Consider the following 21,006-nt stretch of genomic DNA (forward strand, 5'->3'; position numbering starts at 1 on the left):
ACTCTGCTGGTACAGTGTTGTCTTCCTCCTCAGATCTCTCCTAATCATCAGCGTTAGCAAGCAGTGGGTAACTTATTAAAGTCAATCTCTCTTTGGCATGTGGTTAATTGAGTCTTCCATGTATTGAATTATGTATGATTCTCTTGAGCAGGTTTGATTATCAGCCCCTCTAGAAGCTCAAATTGCTCATCATGTAAAATCACACACAACATCCTGCATAGCATTTCAAATCTGGTCACAGGCTATGTGCTATTCTTATGACAAACGTCAGTGTTCAGCTGCTGTACCTGATCTATTAGCTGTTCAAAAACACAAAAGATATCTTGGGGTATGTTCAGAGGAAGTATTAAAAGTATTTTCTTATAATTAACAAATCTTTCTTTGTACATGTAATTATTATTGAGAATATGAATGTATTTTGAATGGCATTATTAAAATATAATGCAACAATTTACTTACCTAACCTCAATATATGCTACAACATTATTGTCACATGATCTTATTAGATGCATGTTTACTTCTGCGAGTAGCATCCAGTTGTAGTTTTGGAAATAAAACCATTGTTTTGCATTTAAGATTCAGTTTTAATGTTAAAATGTGTTCATGTTTGGCGGTCAGGTCAATTAAAGAGTCAAGAAATAGATATGAAAACACAGTTTATGTAAGATTTGGTTCATTCATCACACAGGAAATGGAAGATCAAATGCAGGGCATTGTGGGGTACAGTATTCCATTCAACATGGTTGTTGAATACTGGCATTTTTAGTAAATGTAGTAGCTCATCCAAATATTACATGGAAGGTTTCATTGCACACAGTGTACATACAAAATTATATAATAGAGCAAGTATAGAAGCATGCTAGAATATTACTCCAAACATTTACAGTACTGGATTAAATAAAGCCATGCTCTAATTTGACAGCATATTGTATATAGTATAAACTTTATATAATATAAACTGAATATTCCTTGGTTCATATATCCTTGTGCTCTAATTTGCATAAAGGCAATGAACTATAAAAAGTAAAACCTGAAAATATTTGCAATTTGGTTTTTGCAGTATTGTTGCATTACCGGTTGGTATATTTTTAGAGTGAAAAGATTAAAAAAATTATTTTAATCTGAATCAGATATTTCTGAATTTGATACATTTTTACATAAACTGAATACATTTATATAAATAAATCTCAAGCAAATGTCTGGATTTTGTCTCTGTATATATAAAAACCAAACAAGAAACACGGACTGTGGTGAGTTTTGAGTTCAGAGGCTTTCAGCGGGCACTAGTAGAGTGTTATGTGGGTGGACTGGTCCGTCATACCTCTCTCCCCCAGGCTGGCCGTGGCCCACAGCTTCACCTCTACTAATCAGAAGCTCTCATCATCACGACAGAGCAGTTTCCAGGGAACTGGGTCAAACTGGCTTCATTCCAACATTCACCACTGAGTCTCCTTAGAAGCACGGCTGACTGGCTGCAGCTCAGAGCTATAGAAAAATCAATGCAGATCTATCTTTCTCCCAGATTCTAAAGCTCTGCCAAGCATATTCATCATTTTTCTTGCCTTTTCATCTTAAACACCTAGAATATTAACCGTTTTTAAGTGCTTCACGCAAATGGATTGATTGTATTGTTTTTACTCCAAGGGTTACGCCAAAATGATTTCAGTTTAGAAAAGTAAAAATTGCTCCATAAGGTTTTACATGACTAGTAATAGTAATTTTAATGTATAAAAATATCACAAATGTAATCAAATGTTTCATTTTACAGAATGTGGCATTATCACAATTTCAGTTTTTTTGTTTTTTTAAACACTGTCTGGAAATTGTATCATGATTTATTATATGATATTATATATTCATATTTACATACAAGATGCAAAAAAATTGCAAAAAAATTCAAAAAAAGTTTATATTTTTTTATACAAATATGAATATTTTTATCCAGCAAGGATCGTGTGACACTGAAGACTGGAGTAATGATCCTGAAAATGCAGCTTTGATCATGGAATTTTTTATTTATTTTCTTAAATATATGTAATATGCAATATACAATTTCAGGATTGCAGTACCTCCACAAGCCACTGCTGACATTAATGGTTGAATAAATAATTAACTATAATGTCAGTTTAAGTAAGCAATGGTTAAATGTGGACTTGGATGGCAGAATAAGGCAAATTCTGAACTGAAACAGGGTCAGGCTATGAGGAACATATATCAGTCTTTGTTTGTTTGTTTTTTTGTACTCCATGTTGAAATGCTATAGGGATTTTGCTTCCTAACTGGAATAAATGAATCATCTAAATGGAGGGAGTTTTGGCACAATGATGGTAATTGCCTGTTCCCACGCATTAATGTGCACTAAATCTAGGCTAATCTCAAGCCAGAGGCCTGAGCACGTCATTCACAAGCCTCTTGAACATGCGTCAAATACAGGACTATACTGTAAGATAAAATGCATCCACACTTTCTATTAAAGTGAATTTCAGACATCAAATAGCCAAATTAATTCCAAATTAAACTTTATTTAAAAAATCTATTGACAAATAAAAAAAAGAAAAGTTACGAAAAGTAAAGAACCCAAAGACAAGGTCAGACACGAGGAAAAAAATAGAGTTATTACAGGCTTTATTAACTGTCCTTCTACACTGCTGTTAGTTTAACTGTGTGTTTGTGTGTTCTTGAATTGATGACATCACACATTTGATTGCAGAGCATGTTTGCCCATTTTAATGCATTCAAAAACCTTTTGCATTACTGTCAGCTTTGACCCAGTGGAAAGTGAGCTGATAAAATGGTCATAACTTATTTTTTTTTTCAAATAAAATGACTTTGTATCTGATGAATAACTTACACGATGAATAATGCACAAAAATGTAAAAACTTTGTATGTGACCATGTCATTACTAAGTAATTACTACATTTCCTCTTTGGTGTATATGATCAAACTAACTGACCATAGACAAAATACACACAACTGTTCAATAGCACAATCACAATCTTGATTTTTGTCTTTCTTTTCCGATTAGGCTTCTCCTGGGTTCCACTTATCTCTACTGTCAAATCTGTTTCTTAGAGATTCTTTGATCAGCAGGTCCTTCAGTTTATCTTTATGTGATCTCTTAAGATCCCTCTTTTACATTAGCAGCTCTTCTGATCTCTTTTGAATTCTGTGTTGTCAATTGGGATTTAAATGAATAGTTGACCCCAAAATGAATAATAGAATGAATAAATATGCAAATTAATTGCAACACTATATGCTTTGAGCAGTGCTCTACATTATAAATGTCTTTACTGTCAGTTTTGCTCATTTTAAATGCAGGGATGCACAAACCAAGGCCCACGGGCCAAAGCTGGCCCACGATGACCTTTGATTTGGCCCACAATGCCATCTGCAAAAGGAAACAAAACATTGGGGGGGGGGGGGGGGGATATGCCATTGACACATACCTTAATTCTTATTTAATTTTTATTTTTTTGTTTTATTTATAATTAAAAACATTATAAGTGAATCTGATTATATATTAACTTATAATTAACCTTTAACACTTCACTTTCAGAACATATATGCAAACTGGATAGGGAGTTCTTCATAAAAAAAAAAAAAATAATACTTTTTTGCACACTTTGAAAGAGCTACCGCTCTGCAAGAAATATAGTTGATGACTGCACATGGCATTCAGACAGTCTCTGCATTTTTAATCGGGCATTTCTTAATCAAGTCTTTGTTTTCTCGTCCCCAGATGCCAGGTCCTGCTCAGCGGGGGAGTTCCAGTGTCGTAACCGCAAATGTTTAGCACCGGTCTACGTGTGCGACGGCGATGACGACTGTGGAGACGGCAGCGATGAGGAGAAGTGCTCTCCTCCCACCTGTGGGCCGCTCGAGTTTCGCTGTAACAGCTCCGCGTGTGTGCCCCAGCCCTGGATCTGCGACGGCGACCCTGACTGCGCTGACGGCTCTGACGAGTGGGCGGGGCGATGTGGGGGCGGGTCTGGACGGCTGGCTCCGCCCCCCACCCGGAGGCTGCAGTGCGGTGCTGGAGAATTTCGTTGCGGCAGCGGGGAGTGTGTGAAACTTGCCTGGAGATGTGACAGGGACCCTGACTGCAAGGACAAGTCAGATGAGGCCGACTGCCGTGAGTGTGCACTCTCAGTTACTTCCTGTAGAAAGGGCTTGGATCTCACTGTACAACTGTGAGCCTTTAATCCATCACTCAAATACAGTATTTAGTTAAATACTGGTATTTATCAGGGCTGGGGTGTTTTATTTTTTTCAGTAGTACAGGTTTTGCTTTCTCTGACAATATTTTCATTGGCTCACCACAATACATATTATATATTATATTTCATTTTTTAGCAATTTATGTTTGCATTTGCCAAGAAAATATAGGTCACACTTCAGTTTGGGGACCAATTAACTAACTATTAGCTACAACTTTTGCCTCAAAAACTACTAATTTGCTGCTTATTAATAGTTTGTACAGTAGTTAAGTTTAAGAATGGGGGAGGATTGTGGGATCTAAAAATGATCATGTAGAACAAGACATTAATATTTGCTTTGTAAGTACCAATGTAAAGTCAATATGCTCGTAATATGCGTGCATAACATGCAAGATATTACATAATTGTCATGCTACAGTGATATAAATGCACGAAGAATATAAATGCAAATAGTCTTCATAAATCTAGGATGGTCAGGGAAACATTCACAATACCGGATAAGAGAAAACTGAACAGGCTACACTTTAAATACAGGAGCAAATGAAGATAATTAACGACACACACATGAACTAAATGACATAATAAACGTGAGACAGAAACTAGGTGACACAGAGCACATGGAGGAAGAAAACACAACAAAAGTCAAACAGGGCGTGACAATAATAGTGAGAGTTGGTTTAAAAAAGCGTTACCAAAACATTTTAATTTGTAATTTTTTTAAGAAAGTTTTTTTTTTTTTTTTTTTTTTTGCAATAACTACCATAAAGTCATAAATACATAAATACTTTTGCTAAAAAATTATGGCAGGGTGGTATATATTTTTCTACCTATTCTAACTGATGATTCAAAGATTATTGCACAATTTCCTTGTAATTTCCTCAAATTCTCATCAGTGTTTGTTTACATTTGGCATGTTTTTTTGTGGCATATTAGCATATGTTACACATTTTTGCTACATATTTGGCACATTTTATTTTAGCTCAATTTACAGTACATTTCTTTGCATTTCTATGCATTTGGCAGATGCTTTTATTTAAGGGGGCATGCACCGAATTTAATGTGCACATTTTATCAGTTCAAGCTTTCCAACACATGACCTTGACATTGCTAGCAGTAAGCTCTGTGCTCGCAAGATGTCAGAAAAATTAAAACAATGAAAAAGTAAATTAAATGAAATTTTCAAAAGGCCCAAAAGGGCAAGTGGCGACAGGCCTGAGACTCATTATATTAAACTATTCAAAGACACCAAAGACATAAATGTATGTTCTTCAGTAAGAAAAATGTGTTATTTGAGGTGGTGCACATTTATATTTTTATGTTATATGTATGTGTGTTTTATTGTAATTAAAATATTTATTTTAATATATTATTAATAAATTATTATTATTAATATTAATAACAATAATAATGTAATTTGTATTAATATAATTAGTAATAATAGTGGGCCCCGGCCTCTTGATGGCCTGTAGTCATTGGTGTATGAGACAGTTGCAAACTGAATTTGTTTTTATGTCTAGCCAATTTAAACATTAAAGAGAATTGAAAACATTTATGCTCAGATAGCATGTGTACCGAAATGAGTTTTATTTCGCTTCATTTTATCATATTGTTACAAAACTGTCAAAATGGCAGTCTTGGGGAGTATAAATATCCAACACCGCTGGTTATTTCTTAAGTGAATGTAAACGAGATTGGGTGTGTCAATATATTAGATCTGTGCGTTAGGTCTTAAAGTGACAGCAGCCCAAAATACACTGCTCTTGACCAAATAACTTTTTGTAGTTTTCATGAAAAATCTGTATTAATTTTATACACACTGCGTAGCGTTATTTTACATTCCTGCAGTATTTCTTACTTTGTGAAAATCTTAAAGCACTGTTTTTGATTTCACTGGTACCTAAAATGGTGGTGTCATTACAGTCTTATTTATTAGAATGCAAGGTTGCATGGGTCAAAAACAATAAAAACAGAAATGGAAAGGTTTGAACCAATTCCCTGACTGACTGCTGTGTGCAGTACGTTCTATTTATGAGAAATGCTCTTCCATAACAGTAACATTTAAAAAGATGTGCAAGCATGCGGATTGATTTTGTAGCATGTTTGTGTGTGTGCATCAGCCCTCTCATTGTTTGTCTCTCTGTACATTGCATGGTTCATCTTTCTTTCTCTCAGACTCGTTTTTCACCTACTGAACTTGCTGGCTGCTGCACTGATGCACACAAAGCAAACACTGCCAGTGAATGTGCATGAAGGTGCTTGGCATCTCCACCACATTTATGGAAATATCTGTGCAGGAATCTCAGCTGGAGCTCTCATTGTGAGGACTACACGACCCCAACAATGTTTCTGAAGGGCACGTCGCTCTGACATGCTCCGATGGGAATGAAATTCTCTTTGATAATGTGAGGTTTTGCCAAAGATGGAAGGCGACGGTTCACGGCAGATAATTTTTTCTGACTCCCTGCAATGTATTATCTATTCCACCCACACAAAGACAGTTCGTATTATTGAAGCCATTATAGCCACGTGACTCAAAGCATTTGGTGTGGAGACACACTTTAATTTAGTTTGACAGTGATGGCACACACACCATTGTTGTGTAATGTCATAGAACAATAATAGCTTTTTTATGCACTTTTGCAGTACGTTAGCAAAGTGTTTGTGTATTCGTGTAGGGTAAAATCTTTCTGATCTTCCAATGCGTTTATTATATAGAAAGCCCTCCGAAAGCATTCTGGGGTTAAATGAGCTGCTCAAGGGCACAGTGGTGATGCTCGTGAATGTAGTGACTACAACCCACACATAACGCCATTTAACTGTGTGCGGCATCATAATGGGTTAAAAAGAAAAGAAGCATGTAGAAGCTACAGAAGAATGTATCCTTCATCGCCTGATGTGACAGTTTGTGGAAAAAATATGAAATTATTGAAATTGAAGGGATTAGAAATTCTGTCACTACTCATTTTCTGACAGATTTCACCCCAGTGAGTCCCCACTCTCAAAACTTAAATGCTTCAACATTTTAAAGCTGTAGCAAACGTAATGAGCTCACGAAATGATCAGTTAAATTCAAGTATTCTGAGAAAGCTCAACGGTGCTGATTGATTCTGGCACGTCGAGCTCAACGCATGAGCTTCCATTGACCGTTGTTGATGTGCTCAATGTTTCTGCGTTGATCAATTATCAATTATCTGTGAATAAAGCCTCAGTTAAATCTGTTCAGCATATAAAGCAGTTGCGTCTCTTCAGAAGACTTGGAATAAACCGCTCGATTCATATGGATCACCGCGATGTGAACTTTGAACTTTCTGAGTTTTGACATTCAAAAGAGAGACAGAAAGGTAAATTTTTCCATCTCAAATCTCAATTAGTTTTTAAAAAATGATTGAAAACCACTTGAGTTTGTAACAACATGAAGGTGAGAAAATGATGACAGAATTTTTGGTCACACTTTATTTTAGGGTCCATTTCTCACTTTTAACTAACCATTAACTATGACTTTTGCCTCAATTAACTCCTTATGTGCTGCTTATTAATAGTTTATAAGGTAGTTGTTAAGTTTATGGTATTGGGTAGGATTATGGATGTAGTGCATTATATGTACTTTATAAGCACTAATAAACAGCCAATATGTTAATAATAAGCAACTAGTTATTAGTGTGAATTGGACCCTATACTAAAGTGTTACCGAATTTTTATTTGGGTAAAATAACCCTTAACGTATGTATACATTCAAGAAGTAAATGCCTTTTTTTCTTTTCTTTTTTATAACAATTAAGTGTTATAAATTCAATATATGATAAATATAAAACTTATCTTCTACTTGAATGCGTTTCTACCATTGCATGGTATCACTGTCTACCGCCCAGCCCTAGTTATGGTATTGCACAAGGCGTTTTGGTTCGATTTTATAATTTTATTTTATATATATCAGCAATAACTCTGATGCGCATCAGAAATCAGATTTGTCAAAATGCTGTCACATCCTTTTAAAATCTCTGGGCCGCATCCTTCTCTGAAAGCTGGGAAATTCAGATTTCACATCAGCGCTGTCGTACTCATTCCCCAGGCACCTCTGATAGAGTGGAGCTGCCACAAGGTGTTTGTTATCTTACATCCAGGTCTAAGAACAGCAGCTTTGGTAAACAACAAGAGCCCGAGAGTCATGAGAGAAAGACAGGTGCCTGGGAGAGCGCCTGATTTTAATTACGATGCATTCTCGTACTTACTAGATAAGCTTGTTTTAAACCTGCTGCCTCTTTCTTCATTCCCACCGTCAGGTAACATCCAGGTCAATTACGATCTGGCTTTGCCCAGGCCGGAGGGAACACGGGTGAGCAGAGTGGCACGTGTGTTACTAGGCAACCCTTAGGCGCGTGTCCTTGAGCATCTTAAAGCCCTTGAAATAAAGGGAGGATACATCCACCACAGACTGCTCTGTAATCACATTAATCCCTCATTCTTATGCAGCGTTTTAGGGGGGTTTACTTTGAACTTCATCATGGCCAATATTGTTTGTCTTCTCAGATGTGTTTGCGTAATTAAGCCGGAGCTCTCCAGAAACGCTCACTAGAGGTGTGTTTGTGGGGTTCTTTGAATGTGCTTTAAAGTGTCATGACAGCTGCACACATTTTGGATTTGTCTAAAATCTTACTGCAAACACAGAATACTCATATATTGTGTCTGTGTGTGTGTTAATAGTTTTATTCAAAAGGTTTACATACACTTCGCAGAACATGCAAAATGTTAAAGAGCACCTAATATGGTATTTAAAATGTTTCAAATATTGTTTTAGAAGTCCCCAACAACAGTTTTGCATGCATGCAATAACAAAAAAGACTTTAGTTTTCTTATAATATGCATTTATTTTTACCTGTTTTGACAGCGATTCTCAAATGATTCATTTAGTGATTCACTTTTCAAAACCCCGCCTTTACATGACGTTAGTGAATATAGCCCAGAGTTCATATTGTAAAAGCACAATCAGTCTTTGTTTGCGTTAACTCGATGCATAACATACATAACGTTTTTACCAAAAAAACAAAATAAAAGCAGTAACGTTATGTTAGTACGAGGTATGACTCTGTTCTTAAAGAAAACTTAGAAAACAACAACAAACAATTCACATATCTCAATACAATTGTCATTGAAGACCTAGAAGCTAAACGGTGCTTACACAACAAACCAAACAATTATTAAGCATGCATTATTAAAACATAAACAATTATTAATAACACTTACAGGTTGTGATGCAAATACACTTGGAACTGAACCTTCCTTCAATATCAGCCGGCTCGCGAATCCAAGTTTGATTGCATATCCAAGGTAAAGCAATCGTCTTCAAAATGGCGTGAACAAAGCACAAGGCTCGGATTATACTTCTGTTGTACAGTTGTATATATGAATTGTAGCCACTTAGTCTTCAAATGCTCATCCTTGGGCAGATGAAAAAAGTTTGCTTTTGAGTCGCACTTCAGAACACAGCGTCTCGTCGCCATGATGTTTTCTAGTTTTCACTGGCGTCTTGGAGCGCGATAAGTGGGCGTGTAGTATTCAAATAACTTGACAAGTTGACTTCATCTAGTCAGAGAAAAAGCTTCGGTCTTCTAACGATTCATAAAAATGACTCAGAGTCGACTCTTACTTTTGAAAGACAATAACTTTATATACGGTGCACTGTCATATTTCAAACTTTGCAGGATGTTTTTGTTCACTTAGCTCTATGTAACACACTACATGAAAGGTAAATTTCAAAATTCCATGATAGGTGCTCTTTAATTATTTTACCAAAATAATAGTTATCATATACTATTATTAGTATGTTAATAGTATGTTTATCTTTCCTAAACAAATGTCTTAAATAAGATATTTTACTTAAAGGGTTAGTTCATCCAAAAATTAAAATGATGTCATTAATGACTCACCCTCTTGTCGTTCCAAACCTCTAAGACCTCCGTTCATCTTCAGAACACAGTTTAAGATATTTAAGATTTAGGCCCAATCCAAATTCTATTTTATACCCCTTCCCCTTGTCCCTTGAAACAGTGTGTGAAGGGGTAGGGGAGAAAATATTCCCCTAAGGATTGGGACACCACTACCATGACGTCACACGCATCATACGTCATCTAACTCTTACAATACACACATACACTGGTGTGCTGGTGTGCATTAGAGCCTTTAATTATCGTTCTGTATTAATGAGCTGCTTACACACACACACACACACACACATATCGGAAATCATGCAGCTCACACATCCAGGAGAAAATAAACATGTCAACACTGCCCCACGACTTTTATTAAATACTGAATCGCTACATTATATTTTCCAGCGACGAGAGGATACAATCGCTGTTCTCTCTCTCTCTCTCTTTCTCTCTCGAATAGGCAATATTTGAGAAAATGGTTTAGCGATTTCTAATTATTGGGGGGATTAGTCTACGGCTGTTATCGCCCTGATCAGACATATGCTGTGGCACAATCATGCAGTCTGTAATGATATGACGTTAGCGATTTTTTGCAAACATTTCTTTGAGTAACATGACCGTTAATATGAACTCACAATTGAATGTAACATAAAACAAATTATTACTTTTCATTAAAATCTTTATTTATGCCAAAAAAGCCCCCAAAAAAGTGTATTTTTGTTCGCTGCAGCAGCCATGTTTTCGAGATAATTCATACCCCTTCGTTTGAAGTGTGGTCCAGAAAAATCTTCGTTTGAAGGGCTATCTGGCCCTTCCCTTTACCCCTACCCCTCCAACCAAAAGAGAATCGAGACACCCCTACCCCTTCACGTGAACGCATGAATTGGAGGGGTAGGGGAAAGGGGAAGAGCTAAGGGTTATAATTGGGATTGGGCCTTAGTCCGAGAGCTCAGTCCCTCCATTGAATCTGTGTGAACGGTATACTGTTCATGTCCAGAAAGGTAAGAAAAACATAATCAAAGTAGTATATGTGACATCAGAGGGTCAGTTAGAATTTGTTGAAGCATCGAAAATACATTTTAGTCCAAAAATAACAGAAATTATGACTTTGTACAGCTTTGTCTTCTCTTCCGGGTCTGTTGTGAGTGTGTTCACGTTTTCAGTGGAGGGACAGAAAGCTCTCGAACTAAATCTAAAATATCTAAATCTGTTTGGAAGGACATGAGGGTGAGTCATTAATGACATCATTTTCATTTTTGGATAAACTAACCCTTTAAGGTGTTTACATAGTATCCGAAACAAAACAATACAGCTGAATTTATAAAATTTACCCCATTCAAGAGTTTTGCATATGCTTGGTTCTTAATAATGTGTGTATCATTACCTAGATGATCTATGACTGTTTTCCATATTTTCACACTGTGGATTCATATGCTATTATAAAAGTATTACAATTATTACAAAAGGTTCAAATGTTCACTGATGCCAGCGAAGGAAACACAATGTATTAAGTGCCAGGGGGTGAAAACTTTTGAATTGGATAAAGATGTGTAATTTTTTTCATTTAGAACTGCCTTTCAGAAGCCACAGAAGATACGTCCATGTTCACCAAGAAAAAAATAAGTACAATATAGATATACATTGCAAAGTTTTCATCCCCTAGCTCCTAATGAAGTGAAGTGGCTTGTGGCCCATTATGGGAATATGTGCTTTGGGTTTAACCCATCCAAGTGCACACTCAAAAATTGTTTGGATGTGGATATAAAATCATCTTTTTTTCCACTTGTTTAACTGAATTACAGGCAACATAAGTATTCATAGGGGTGTTTACCAATTATGAAGCACAGAAGCATACCAAAGATACCATGAAGGTCTGTTTGTAGTCTGTGTGTCTGTGTTTGGCTGATGTCTGCTGTGTTTGGCTCATCTGCAGCTCTGCTCACATGCCGGCCTGATGAGTTCCAGTGTGGAGACGGATCCTGCATCCACGGCATCAAGCAGTGCAACAAAATACACGACTGCCTTGACAAGAGCGACGAGGCTGGCTGTGTCAATGGTACGTCTTGGCGTGCACCTGTGTGTGTGTGTGTACTTCTTTGCACAAATCTTTTGTGCTGGTTATTCAGCGAGGTAAAATGTATCCCAGAGATCAAATTGGTTCCGCCTTTTAATGCGACACCCTTCAAAGTCTAATGAGTGCAGACCTGTCTATCCATAGTAGAAGCGTGTCTTCTCAAAGAGTGTTGTGTCTTAGCGGTAATAAGCTTTCATATGTGGAAATGCATTTTAAAAGTGGCTTTTATATGGAAGATGTGCAGAGACTTCACCTAAACTGCCCACGTCTGTTAAATCATCAGTCTGTATCTGTGCACTAAAGACCTCTGAGTATTTGTGCTTATGTGGGAGGAAAGAAAGCTCAATTGAAATGAACTGAACGAATCAGCTCCCATCTGTTCTTTAAGCATCTTTTCCTTTTTTCCCAATCATACTTTAGCCACAAAGTGTGAAGGACCTCTGAAGTTCCTCTGCAGGAATGGAGAATGCATTGATGGCAGCAAGGTGTGTGATAATGTAAAGGACTGCAAGGATCGCTCGGACGAACCCAAGAAGGAGTGCAGTAAGAAACCTATTTGTTGATGTACAAGAGTAGAGAGTTATAAAATTAATGTGGTTAGTTTAGTTTAGATTCACTGATCTCGAAAGAAATGATTAGAAATATTTACGCTCACACTGAAATCTTTGAATTTTGATTGTACACATGAGACATATTAAGTTCTCTTCTGAGAATATTTTGAAAAATTTGTACAAAAAAAAGTATACTTCAGTGTTGATGTGAATAATTCATGCATGCATACAGTGGAATGCATCTATAATAATTAAAATGTTTTCCCATGACAACAGCTCATTGATGTCTATAAACTAGGGATGTCAGCTTTTTGACCAAAAATATCGGCATATATGGTCAAAAAGCTGACACTGAAATGATATTTCCTTCAAAATGATTCATGTTACACATATCCGCAAAATGGCTAAAACGCTGTATTATGTATGTCAGGCCAGTAGTAAACAGTACCATAGGGAAGTGATTATTATATGATGTACTGTTTATGATGCATGTCCACTGTTGGTTGTAATATTGGTGAAGTAAATCCACACTTTGTTGATGAAGCGTTAGCAAACTTTTGAGCAGCAACAACAGTAACATGTACTCCGTCATTGTTGTGTTTGTTTGTTCGCACTTGCTTTTAAAATCAACACATACTGCACCTCTACATACCAAACACATACTACGCATGACATCACCATTTTCAAAGATCCCGGTTTAGGTGTTTACACAGAAAAATGATAACGGTGGCATTTTCAAAAACTTGCATTTTGAACCCATTTTCAAAAATTTGCATTTTAATTTTCCTTTTTTGGGCTGAAATCATTGTGTAAACAGCCCCTAAGAGTACATTGAAAGCTTTGAAAATAACTATGAATCAAACAATGCATTTTTTATTTATTTATTTATTCATTTATTTATTTAGGTTCAGACAGATGCAATGGTAACCCTAACATTTTATTTGAAGATTTAACATTTGTAAAAATAAATATTTCATTTTGAATTTATAGTCAAACTTTGTGTTGTAAGAGCCAGAAATCAAATTTGGATTACTTACAAATTGTGATCCGTAATAACACTTTATAAGTATAAATTACACATAATTACATGCAAGTAATACCAAGTCTAACCCTAATCCTGACCCTTACTAAATAATAAGTACATGTGTTTAATTAATAGTACTCAGTATTTAAATGTTTAATAACACTGTAAAAACGACCAAACTGATTAAATATAATCAGACTACTTTTAGATTTGTTAGATTTTAGATTTTGGACCTAGTTTTTTTTTTACATTGATTTAAATATGATAATCTAGCCCCATATTGAATCAATATAAAACACTTACTGGAAAAATTAAAATATGTAATTCATTTACTTGCATGTCATGTGACCATTAACCTACAGTACATCAGATAAATGATCATGCAAATGTGATACTTATTTATTAAAAATCTTAGGGGTACTTCAAATAAAAATGTATTTGGTGAAAGAGGATCAGATGACAAAAAAGTTGTTGAATTTGTGCAGTTTAAAGTCTTCCACGGGACAAAAATACTTGGGACAACAGCCAGCTGAGTGATCAGAATGAATGCGTTCATCAATAGTCATCAAAATCATTTTGTAAAGCCAGTGGTCAAATGCTGTGTACCCACCTGACTAATGGCTGATCTCTGTGTGAATGTCCAAGTCTTTGTGAACGTATATAAGCGGTAGGCTATTTTAGAAAGGAAAATTGAGATGACTCTTTTGACTTGGTCCAGTAAGACATCTAAAAATCACTCAGGAATTTTAGTGACTACATAGCAACATGCTAAAAAAGCCTGAATCAAATAGGTTACAGAAGTTGCTGGAGCACCACTGAAAGTGCATCGTAATTTATATGGCAGAGAAATCAAGGTTTTTTATTCATTCTCTCTCTCATATATCCCTGCACTATCTGGGGCAGAGCTAACGGATCACCATCTTCTCAGAAAATCCATTAGCATCAAAGAGGAATCAAGACCCACTGTGGTTGTTCTAGAGGCCTGTGTGTGTGTGTGTGTGTGTGTGTGTGTGTGTTTCCTCACCAAACCTGCTCAAACCTGCTCCTTATCCTCTTTCCTCAAATGCCACATTCACCCACGTCTCCAGAGAAATCGCTCACAACTCCCGTCTTAATGCCATCAGTGTCTTCCCCTTTAATCCAGAATCCTCTGCTGCTCGTTTGACATATGGCTAGCTCCGAGCGAAGCGGCCCTGCCCCAAATTGTTCACTGCCATGGATATTGTCAGGATGCCAGCACCTACTAATGAACACAGAGCGCTAGAGAGAACACCTGGTCCCTCAAACGCTACCTTGTGAGAGAGCTCAGAAGAAAGAAAAAGAGAAAGCACATTGTTGCTCGTTTCTGGCCCACACAGCCGTCTCTATCTCGACTCATTAAATTATTGTCTGCAGAATGCTCAGTGCATCTTGCTGCTCACTCGAGCTTTCAGACACAATATGTTCCTGGGATTCAACTGCAAACAATGCAACGCTAGTTTCAACATATCAAGTCAAGATGGTTCAGTCAACCCTTGTTAAAAAAAATAAGCACTTTTAAAAAACTGAACTTTTTATAGAAATAATATACTCAAAAAAAGATTAAAATTTTAAAATATAAAGTTATTTTTTGACACTCGGTTACATGTTAAAATATATTCAATGTAATTTCAGTTGAATATTGTGTAAATATATTTGTAATGCACATTTATTATGATGAAGTTACAAATCAGCACTTTCAAAATATATTCATTTTAAATGTAATATTGAATAAATCATTACAGTTAAAATTAATATCAAGTACTTTACATGTGCTTTTCTTTGCTAGTCAACATAAGAAGAAGTGTATTTCAAAGCAAGACAAAACATTATTAAAACATAATCTTTTAAAAGTGCACTTAAGTCATTGTTTGAGTGGCCTTTTATTTCATCATTAAAATTATTTACATTTAATCATTTTGCATATTCTTTTATCCAAAGCGACTTACAAATAAAGACTATTGTCTCCAAGCACAGTTTTACAAAAAATAAACTTGTAAGATTTGAGGAACACTACAAGTGCATGTTCAGTATAATTAAAAGCATGTCTTTTTGACAAGGCGTAAGCTGTTTTGCTTTAATATGAGGGGAATCTCTTTTTATCAACAACTTGATATTTGTACATTGCCCAAAACATCACTTGGAGCATTTCCAAACTTCTGGAGGGCACGGTACCTTTTGAAATCTATATCTTAAACCACCCCTTCTCTCTTTTAAAGGTTTGAATGAATGTTTGCTTAACAATGGAGGCTGCTCACACATCTGTGTGGACCGTCCCATCGGATACGAGTGCCAGTGTCCTGCAGGATATAAGCTTCTGGACAAGAGGACATGTGGAGGTCAGGCCTGGCGCAATGATGAGATCAATTGACAGTAAAAGTAAAGCTGATTTAACTGAATTTCAAATTGGGCAAGAATGTGTGCTTTCAACTTACAGGCACTGTTTAATGTTCAATGACTTATATATCAGATCTCTCTCTCTATATATGACAAACTCAAAAGATCTCACAGTAAGACCTGCATCTGAAGATGATGTTCAGTGGTCTTGAGTGAGCGAGCTTGTCTGCAGTCACCTGTGTCTGTTTACTTCACAGATATCGATGAGTGTGAGAACCCTGATGCCTGCAGTCAGATCTGCATTAATCTGAAAGGAGATTTCAAGTGTGAATGTCACCCGGGTTATGAGATGGACCCCGTTAGCAAGACCTGCAAAGCTGAAGGTAAGACATTCCTATAAAAAACAGATGATTGTTTATCATTTCTGACCATTTATCTCCATTACCCTTAAAATAAAGGTCATTCCCAGTCTGATTTATGCTAGTTATGCTTGATTAACTAGTGGACCAGAACTGCAGTGTTGTAGCAAAGTGCGAAAGCTTTTCTTTGTTTCGAGATCGAGTCATCTCTGAACTGTCTGTGATCTCTTGTCTTGGTGCTTGTTTTAGGGAAAAGTCCTTACCTGATGTTCACGAACAGGCACGAGATCAGACGCATTGACCTGGTGAAGAGGGACTACACACAAGTGGTTCCTACTCAGAAGAACGCAGTGGCCATTGATATCGACGTCGCCGCCAACCGCATGTACTGGTGTGACCGTTTTCAGCACAAAATATACAGGTGACCTCATCTTCTCATGCTGTAAATATGGAAGGGGTTTAGCTGAGCACCTAAAAGCAAGCCGTGGCCATTAGTCTGAGAGCCAGACTTCATTTAACAGCGAAGTGCTGCTTCACATGCTTGTGATGTGTTCATTATTGAAAACTCAGGAGATATGGCTCAATTTATTTACACACTCAACCGTTACTCTCCAGATAACGCTCTCTCTAGTGAGATGAATTAAAATGAGATGCAGAGAGGCTGAAAAACAAGACTTATGAAACATTTATTACTGAAACAAAGATTATGTGGGAGTGCATGTCAGAAGCATGTTTCTTGGGAGCATGTGTGTATATACTGTACTCTCCAACGTTTGGGGTCAATAAGAATTGTTTTTTTGTTTTTGTGTTTTTTTGAAAGAAGTTTCTTATGCTCTATTGTAAAGTATTATACAATACAAAATACCATGGGGTTAAAAAGGTTATTAAAAAGTTCATAATAGGAAGATTATTATAATATCACCAACTTTGAGAGTGAAATGTCCATCATTTGAACCCTTTGAAAAAGTTTTGGTTTTTAATGACACTGCAATGCTTGTTTCTCCTCAAGTGCCCTGTGTAGACAGCAGGTCAAACGCACTGTGTAATGTAATACAGGGAAGGTTTTGACTCATGACATTTGAAGGTCTGGACCTGTTAAAATTTCATATCAATTTGCAAAGAAGCTCTTGACTCATTTTTCCACGGTCCATCTTCCTTTCTTTCTGATTGCACATTCCATGTGATCTCGCTAATTGGGGACATTCACTTTCCTAATAATACTGTAGATACCTCTGCGGCTGCTCAAAATGATGTGCTATCTTATTAAACGACAGTCCTCTGCCCCTGCCCTCTCTCTCTCTCTCTCTGCCTCTCGTCTGTCTCTTTTGGACTTATAAGTGAGGATAAAGTCCAAAGTCATTAGCCGTAACTGCTCCGCTGTGAGCTTGAACTAGTTTGGGATGATATTGAAGCTGATAATAGAAGGCTGAGGGGTGAGTTGAAGCCCTACAGGGCCGTTCATTTATTCAGAGACCTGTGGCTCTTCAGATCAAGACAGGTGTTGAGTACTAGAAGAGGTGTTTTAGTTAAAAATCAGAACATAAACAGTGTTTGATAAAGCATACTTCTGACAAAAGGATTATGTTTGTATGGGTAACTAACCAGCGGTTTATTGCATACTGCACATTATATAGGCCTTATATGTTTTGTAAATGTTCATTTTGTGAATATGCAGTATGCGATAATTAACTTTTCCAAATGTAGTATGCTATATTAACGGGTCTTCCATTAACACGTTTTTCTATGAATTTTGGGATAACAAAAAAAAATTGTGGATGGAAATACCAAGATGCAAATAAAATTTCTGAAATGTGAATTAAAAAAAACATGCAATTACTTCCATTCATTAACAGTGCATAAAACAGTAATTTTACATTTGCTTATAGTTTTTGTTTATGGTGACACATGATCACTTTTAGGGAATTTTGAATAAAATATATATATGTATAAAAGGTAAAAAATAATATTGTACATTACTGTTTAAAATTTTTTGAAAGATTTTTTATTTTTTAATCAGAAATGAGGCATTAAATTAATCAAAAGTAAAGTCATTATAATGTTAATAAAGATTTCTGCTGTTCTTTTGAACTTTCATATTCATCAAAGAATCTGGAAAACGTATTAAGGATTCCACAAAAATATTAGGAAGCAAAACTGTGTTCATCATTGATAATATTAATAAATGTTTCTTGAGCAGTAAATCCTCATATTAGTATGATTTCTAAAGGATCGTGTGACACTGAAGACTGCAGGAATGATGCTGAAAATTCTGCATTGCATCACAGGAATAAATTATATTTTAAAATAGATTCAAACAGAAAACAGTTATTTGAAATTATAATAATATTTTATTTATTTGATCAAATAAGTGCATCTTCAGTGAGCATAAGAGACTTCTTTAAAAAAAATTGAACAGTAATATTTTTCTTTGAATTTTGGTATATTATAAAAAAGAATGCTTGATGGAAATGACATTCTGCATTAAAAAACATGTTCAGTCGTGGACTACATTTATTGACAGTATTTTTGGCTGTTAGTGGTTTAACAAAATAAATGTCAGCTGATGCAGTTTGTGGGCAAATATTTTTTCCTCATTTACATTTACATATACATTTGTAAACCTGTAATTGTCTGCATGTCTCTGCAGTGCTTACATCCACGAGGCGAGTGACCCGTCTCGACACGTTACTCTGATCGACTCCCATCTGCATTCCCCTGAGGGTCTGGCACTGGACTGGGTCCAGCACAACCTCTACTGGACCGACTCGGGCGACAGAACCATATCTGTGGCTTCAGCGGATGGCAGCAGGAGACGTGTGCTGATCAGCACCGATCTGAGCGAACCTCGAGCCATCGCTGTGGATCCTGAGAGAGGGTGAGCAGCTGTCAGACACGTCACTGCCATCCACATGACAAAACCACAGAAGGCCAGACTGCATTTAAAGGTCACTGAGATGATAAGAGAAGCTTTCAGTGACATGCACATGAAGGCTGTGGAGTATTACAGAGGAAATGTTATTGAATTCTATTAAACCATGGAGATAACCTTACTGCTCATATAAATGCTTTCAAGCATGATCTTGTTTGCTCACAATAGTGAATGCTACAAACTGGTTCTCTTGTTGATGGACAAAACTATTTGAATAAGTAATTTAGGTTTGCTCTGGTCTTAACTAACAGTAAAAAAGAGAAAGGTTTTTACACATCTAGTTTAAACCTAATATTTCAAGTTTGAAATGAGCTATTTTGAAAAACATGTAGACCATTTTAAGGAAAGGTTTTATGACTGGTCTCAAACTGGTAAGGATAAACTATAAACCCAAGTAGCATTTTCCAGACATTTTTTTTTACATTTTCATCAACAAATCTTGCAGTAGGGCTTTGATCTGACTTTGAAGTGTGTATCTGTGTTTGCGTGTTTGTGTGTGTGTATCTGTGTGTGTGTGTGTGTGTGTGTGTGTGTGTGTGTGTGTGTGTGTGCGCACAGTGGCTGAGTGGCACCAAACAAAAAAAAAAAACTTGACTCATTCAATTCTTTGGTTTTGTATCTGACTGTTTTTATTCAACAAAATTAAAAATAACAAACTTGCTGTGTTATGGGCTCTTTCAATGGTTTGTAAATGGGTTTGTGTGTGTGTGTGTGTGTGTGTGTGTGTGTGTGTGTGTGTGTGTGTGTGTGTGTGTGTGTGTGTGAAAGAGAGTGTTTGCCACATTAAGAATATTGTATAGACTCACCCCTTCATTTATGTGTATGTTTGATCTGCTTTGTGTTGGATTTATTGATTTTTATTAGACAAATTAAAAAATTCATTAATATTCATTAATATCACTTTAATATGGCTATGATACTAATATTTACAAGAATTACATTATTTTAATGCAGCTTTTCTCTTCACCTTTTTTGTCACCAGGACAGCTTTACTACCTTGACATTTCCAATACAAAATCTGAAATATCAAAATTAATTTGTTTTTATAATTTTAGAAATTATAGATTTTGGTGTATTCAGGTCATGTATGTATGAATTGCATTTTGTATGTCTTTTTGTTTGTTTGTTTTTAACTTTTTTTGCTGATGCTGAATGCTTTGCTTTCACAGGTTCGTGTATTGGTCTGACTGGGGCATCAGGGCCAGGATCGAGAAGGCTGGCATGAACGGTGTAGATCGGCAGGTGCTGGTGTCTGAGGACATCGAGTGGCCCAATGGAATCACACTCGGTAGGAATTATTATTTCTTGATTGAAAGAGGTAGAAATGAGCTTGAAAAACGTTTTCAGGCCTGTTCACACCAAGCCCGATGACTGTAAAGTTAACGATAAAGATATAGTTCTACAAATCGTTCTCAATATTAAATAATAGCAGAGTCCACACTACAACCATAACGATAAAGGCATAGAGATCATTGGTATCCTTGGAATCATTTTCAGAATGATTTTTTCCAGCCGATGAACGATACAAACATTGACAGCCAATCAGAATCCTTCCTGCTATAACGAGCT

The 21,006-nt window shown here is 36.3% G+C and overlaps 1 protein-coding gene across 1 annotated transcript in view; it reads left to right on the forward strand.

The window, feature by feature from the left end:
- LOC113046057 (low-density lipoprotein receptor-related protein 8-like) overlaps positions 1-21,006 on the forward strand; it is a 78,347-nt gene that overhangs the window by 47,609 nt on the left and 9,732 nt on the right. Inside the window, exons 5-12 of the mRNA XM_026206894.1 lie at positions 3,741-4,133; positions 12,079-12,201; positions 12,640-12,762; positions 16,032-16,151; positions 16,407-16,532; positions 16,758-16,929; positions 19,156-19,383; positions 20,607-20,725. Of these exons, the coding sequence (XP_026062679.1) occupies positions 3,741-4,133; positions 12,079-12,201; positions 12,640-12,762; positions 16,032-16,151; positions 16,407-16,532; positions 16,758-16,929; positions 19,156-19,383; positions 20,607-20,725 (1,404 nt within the window). The remainder of the gene's footprint in view (positions 1-3,740; positions 4,134-12,078; positions 12,202-12,639; positions 12,763-16,031; positions 16,152-16,406; positions 16,533-16,757; positions 16,930-19,155; positions 19,384-20,606; positions 20,726-21,006) is intronic.

The sequence above is a fragment of the Carassius auratus genome, chromosome 27, assembly GCF_003368295.1.
Source record: "Carassius auratus strain Wakin chromosome 27, ASM336829v1, whole genome shotgun sequence".
Lineage (NCBI taxonomy): Eukaryota > Metazoa > Chordata > Actinopteri > Cypriniformes > Cyprinidae > Carassius > Carassius auratus.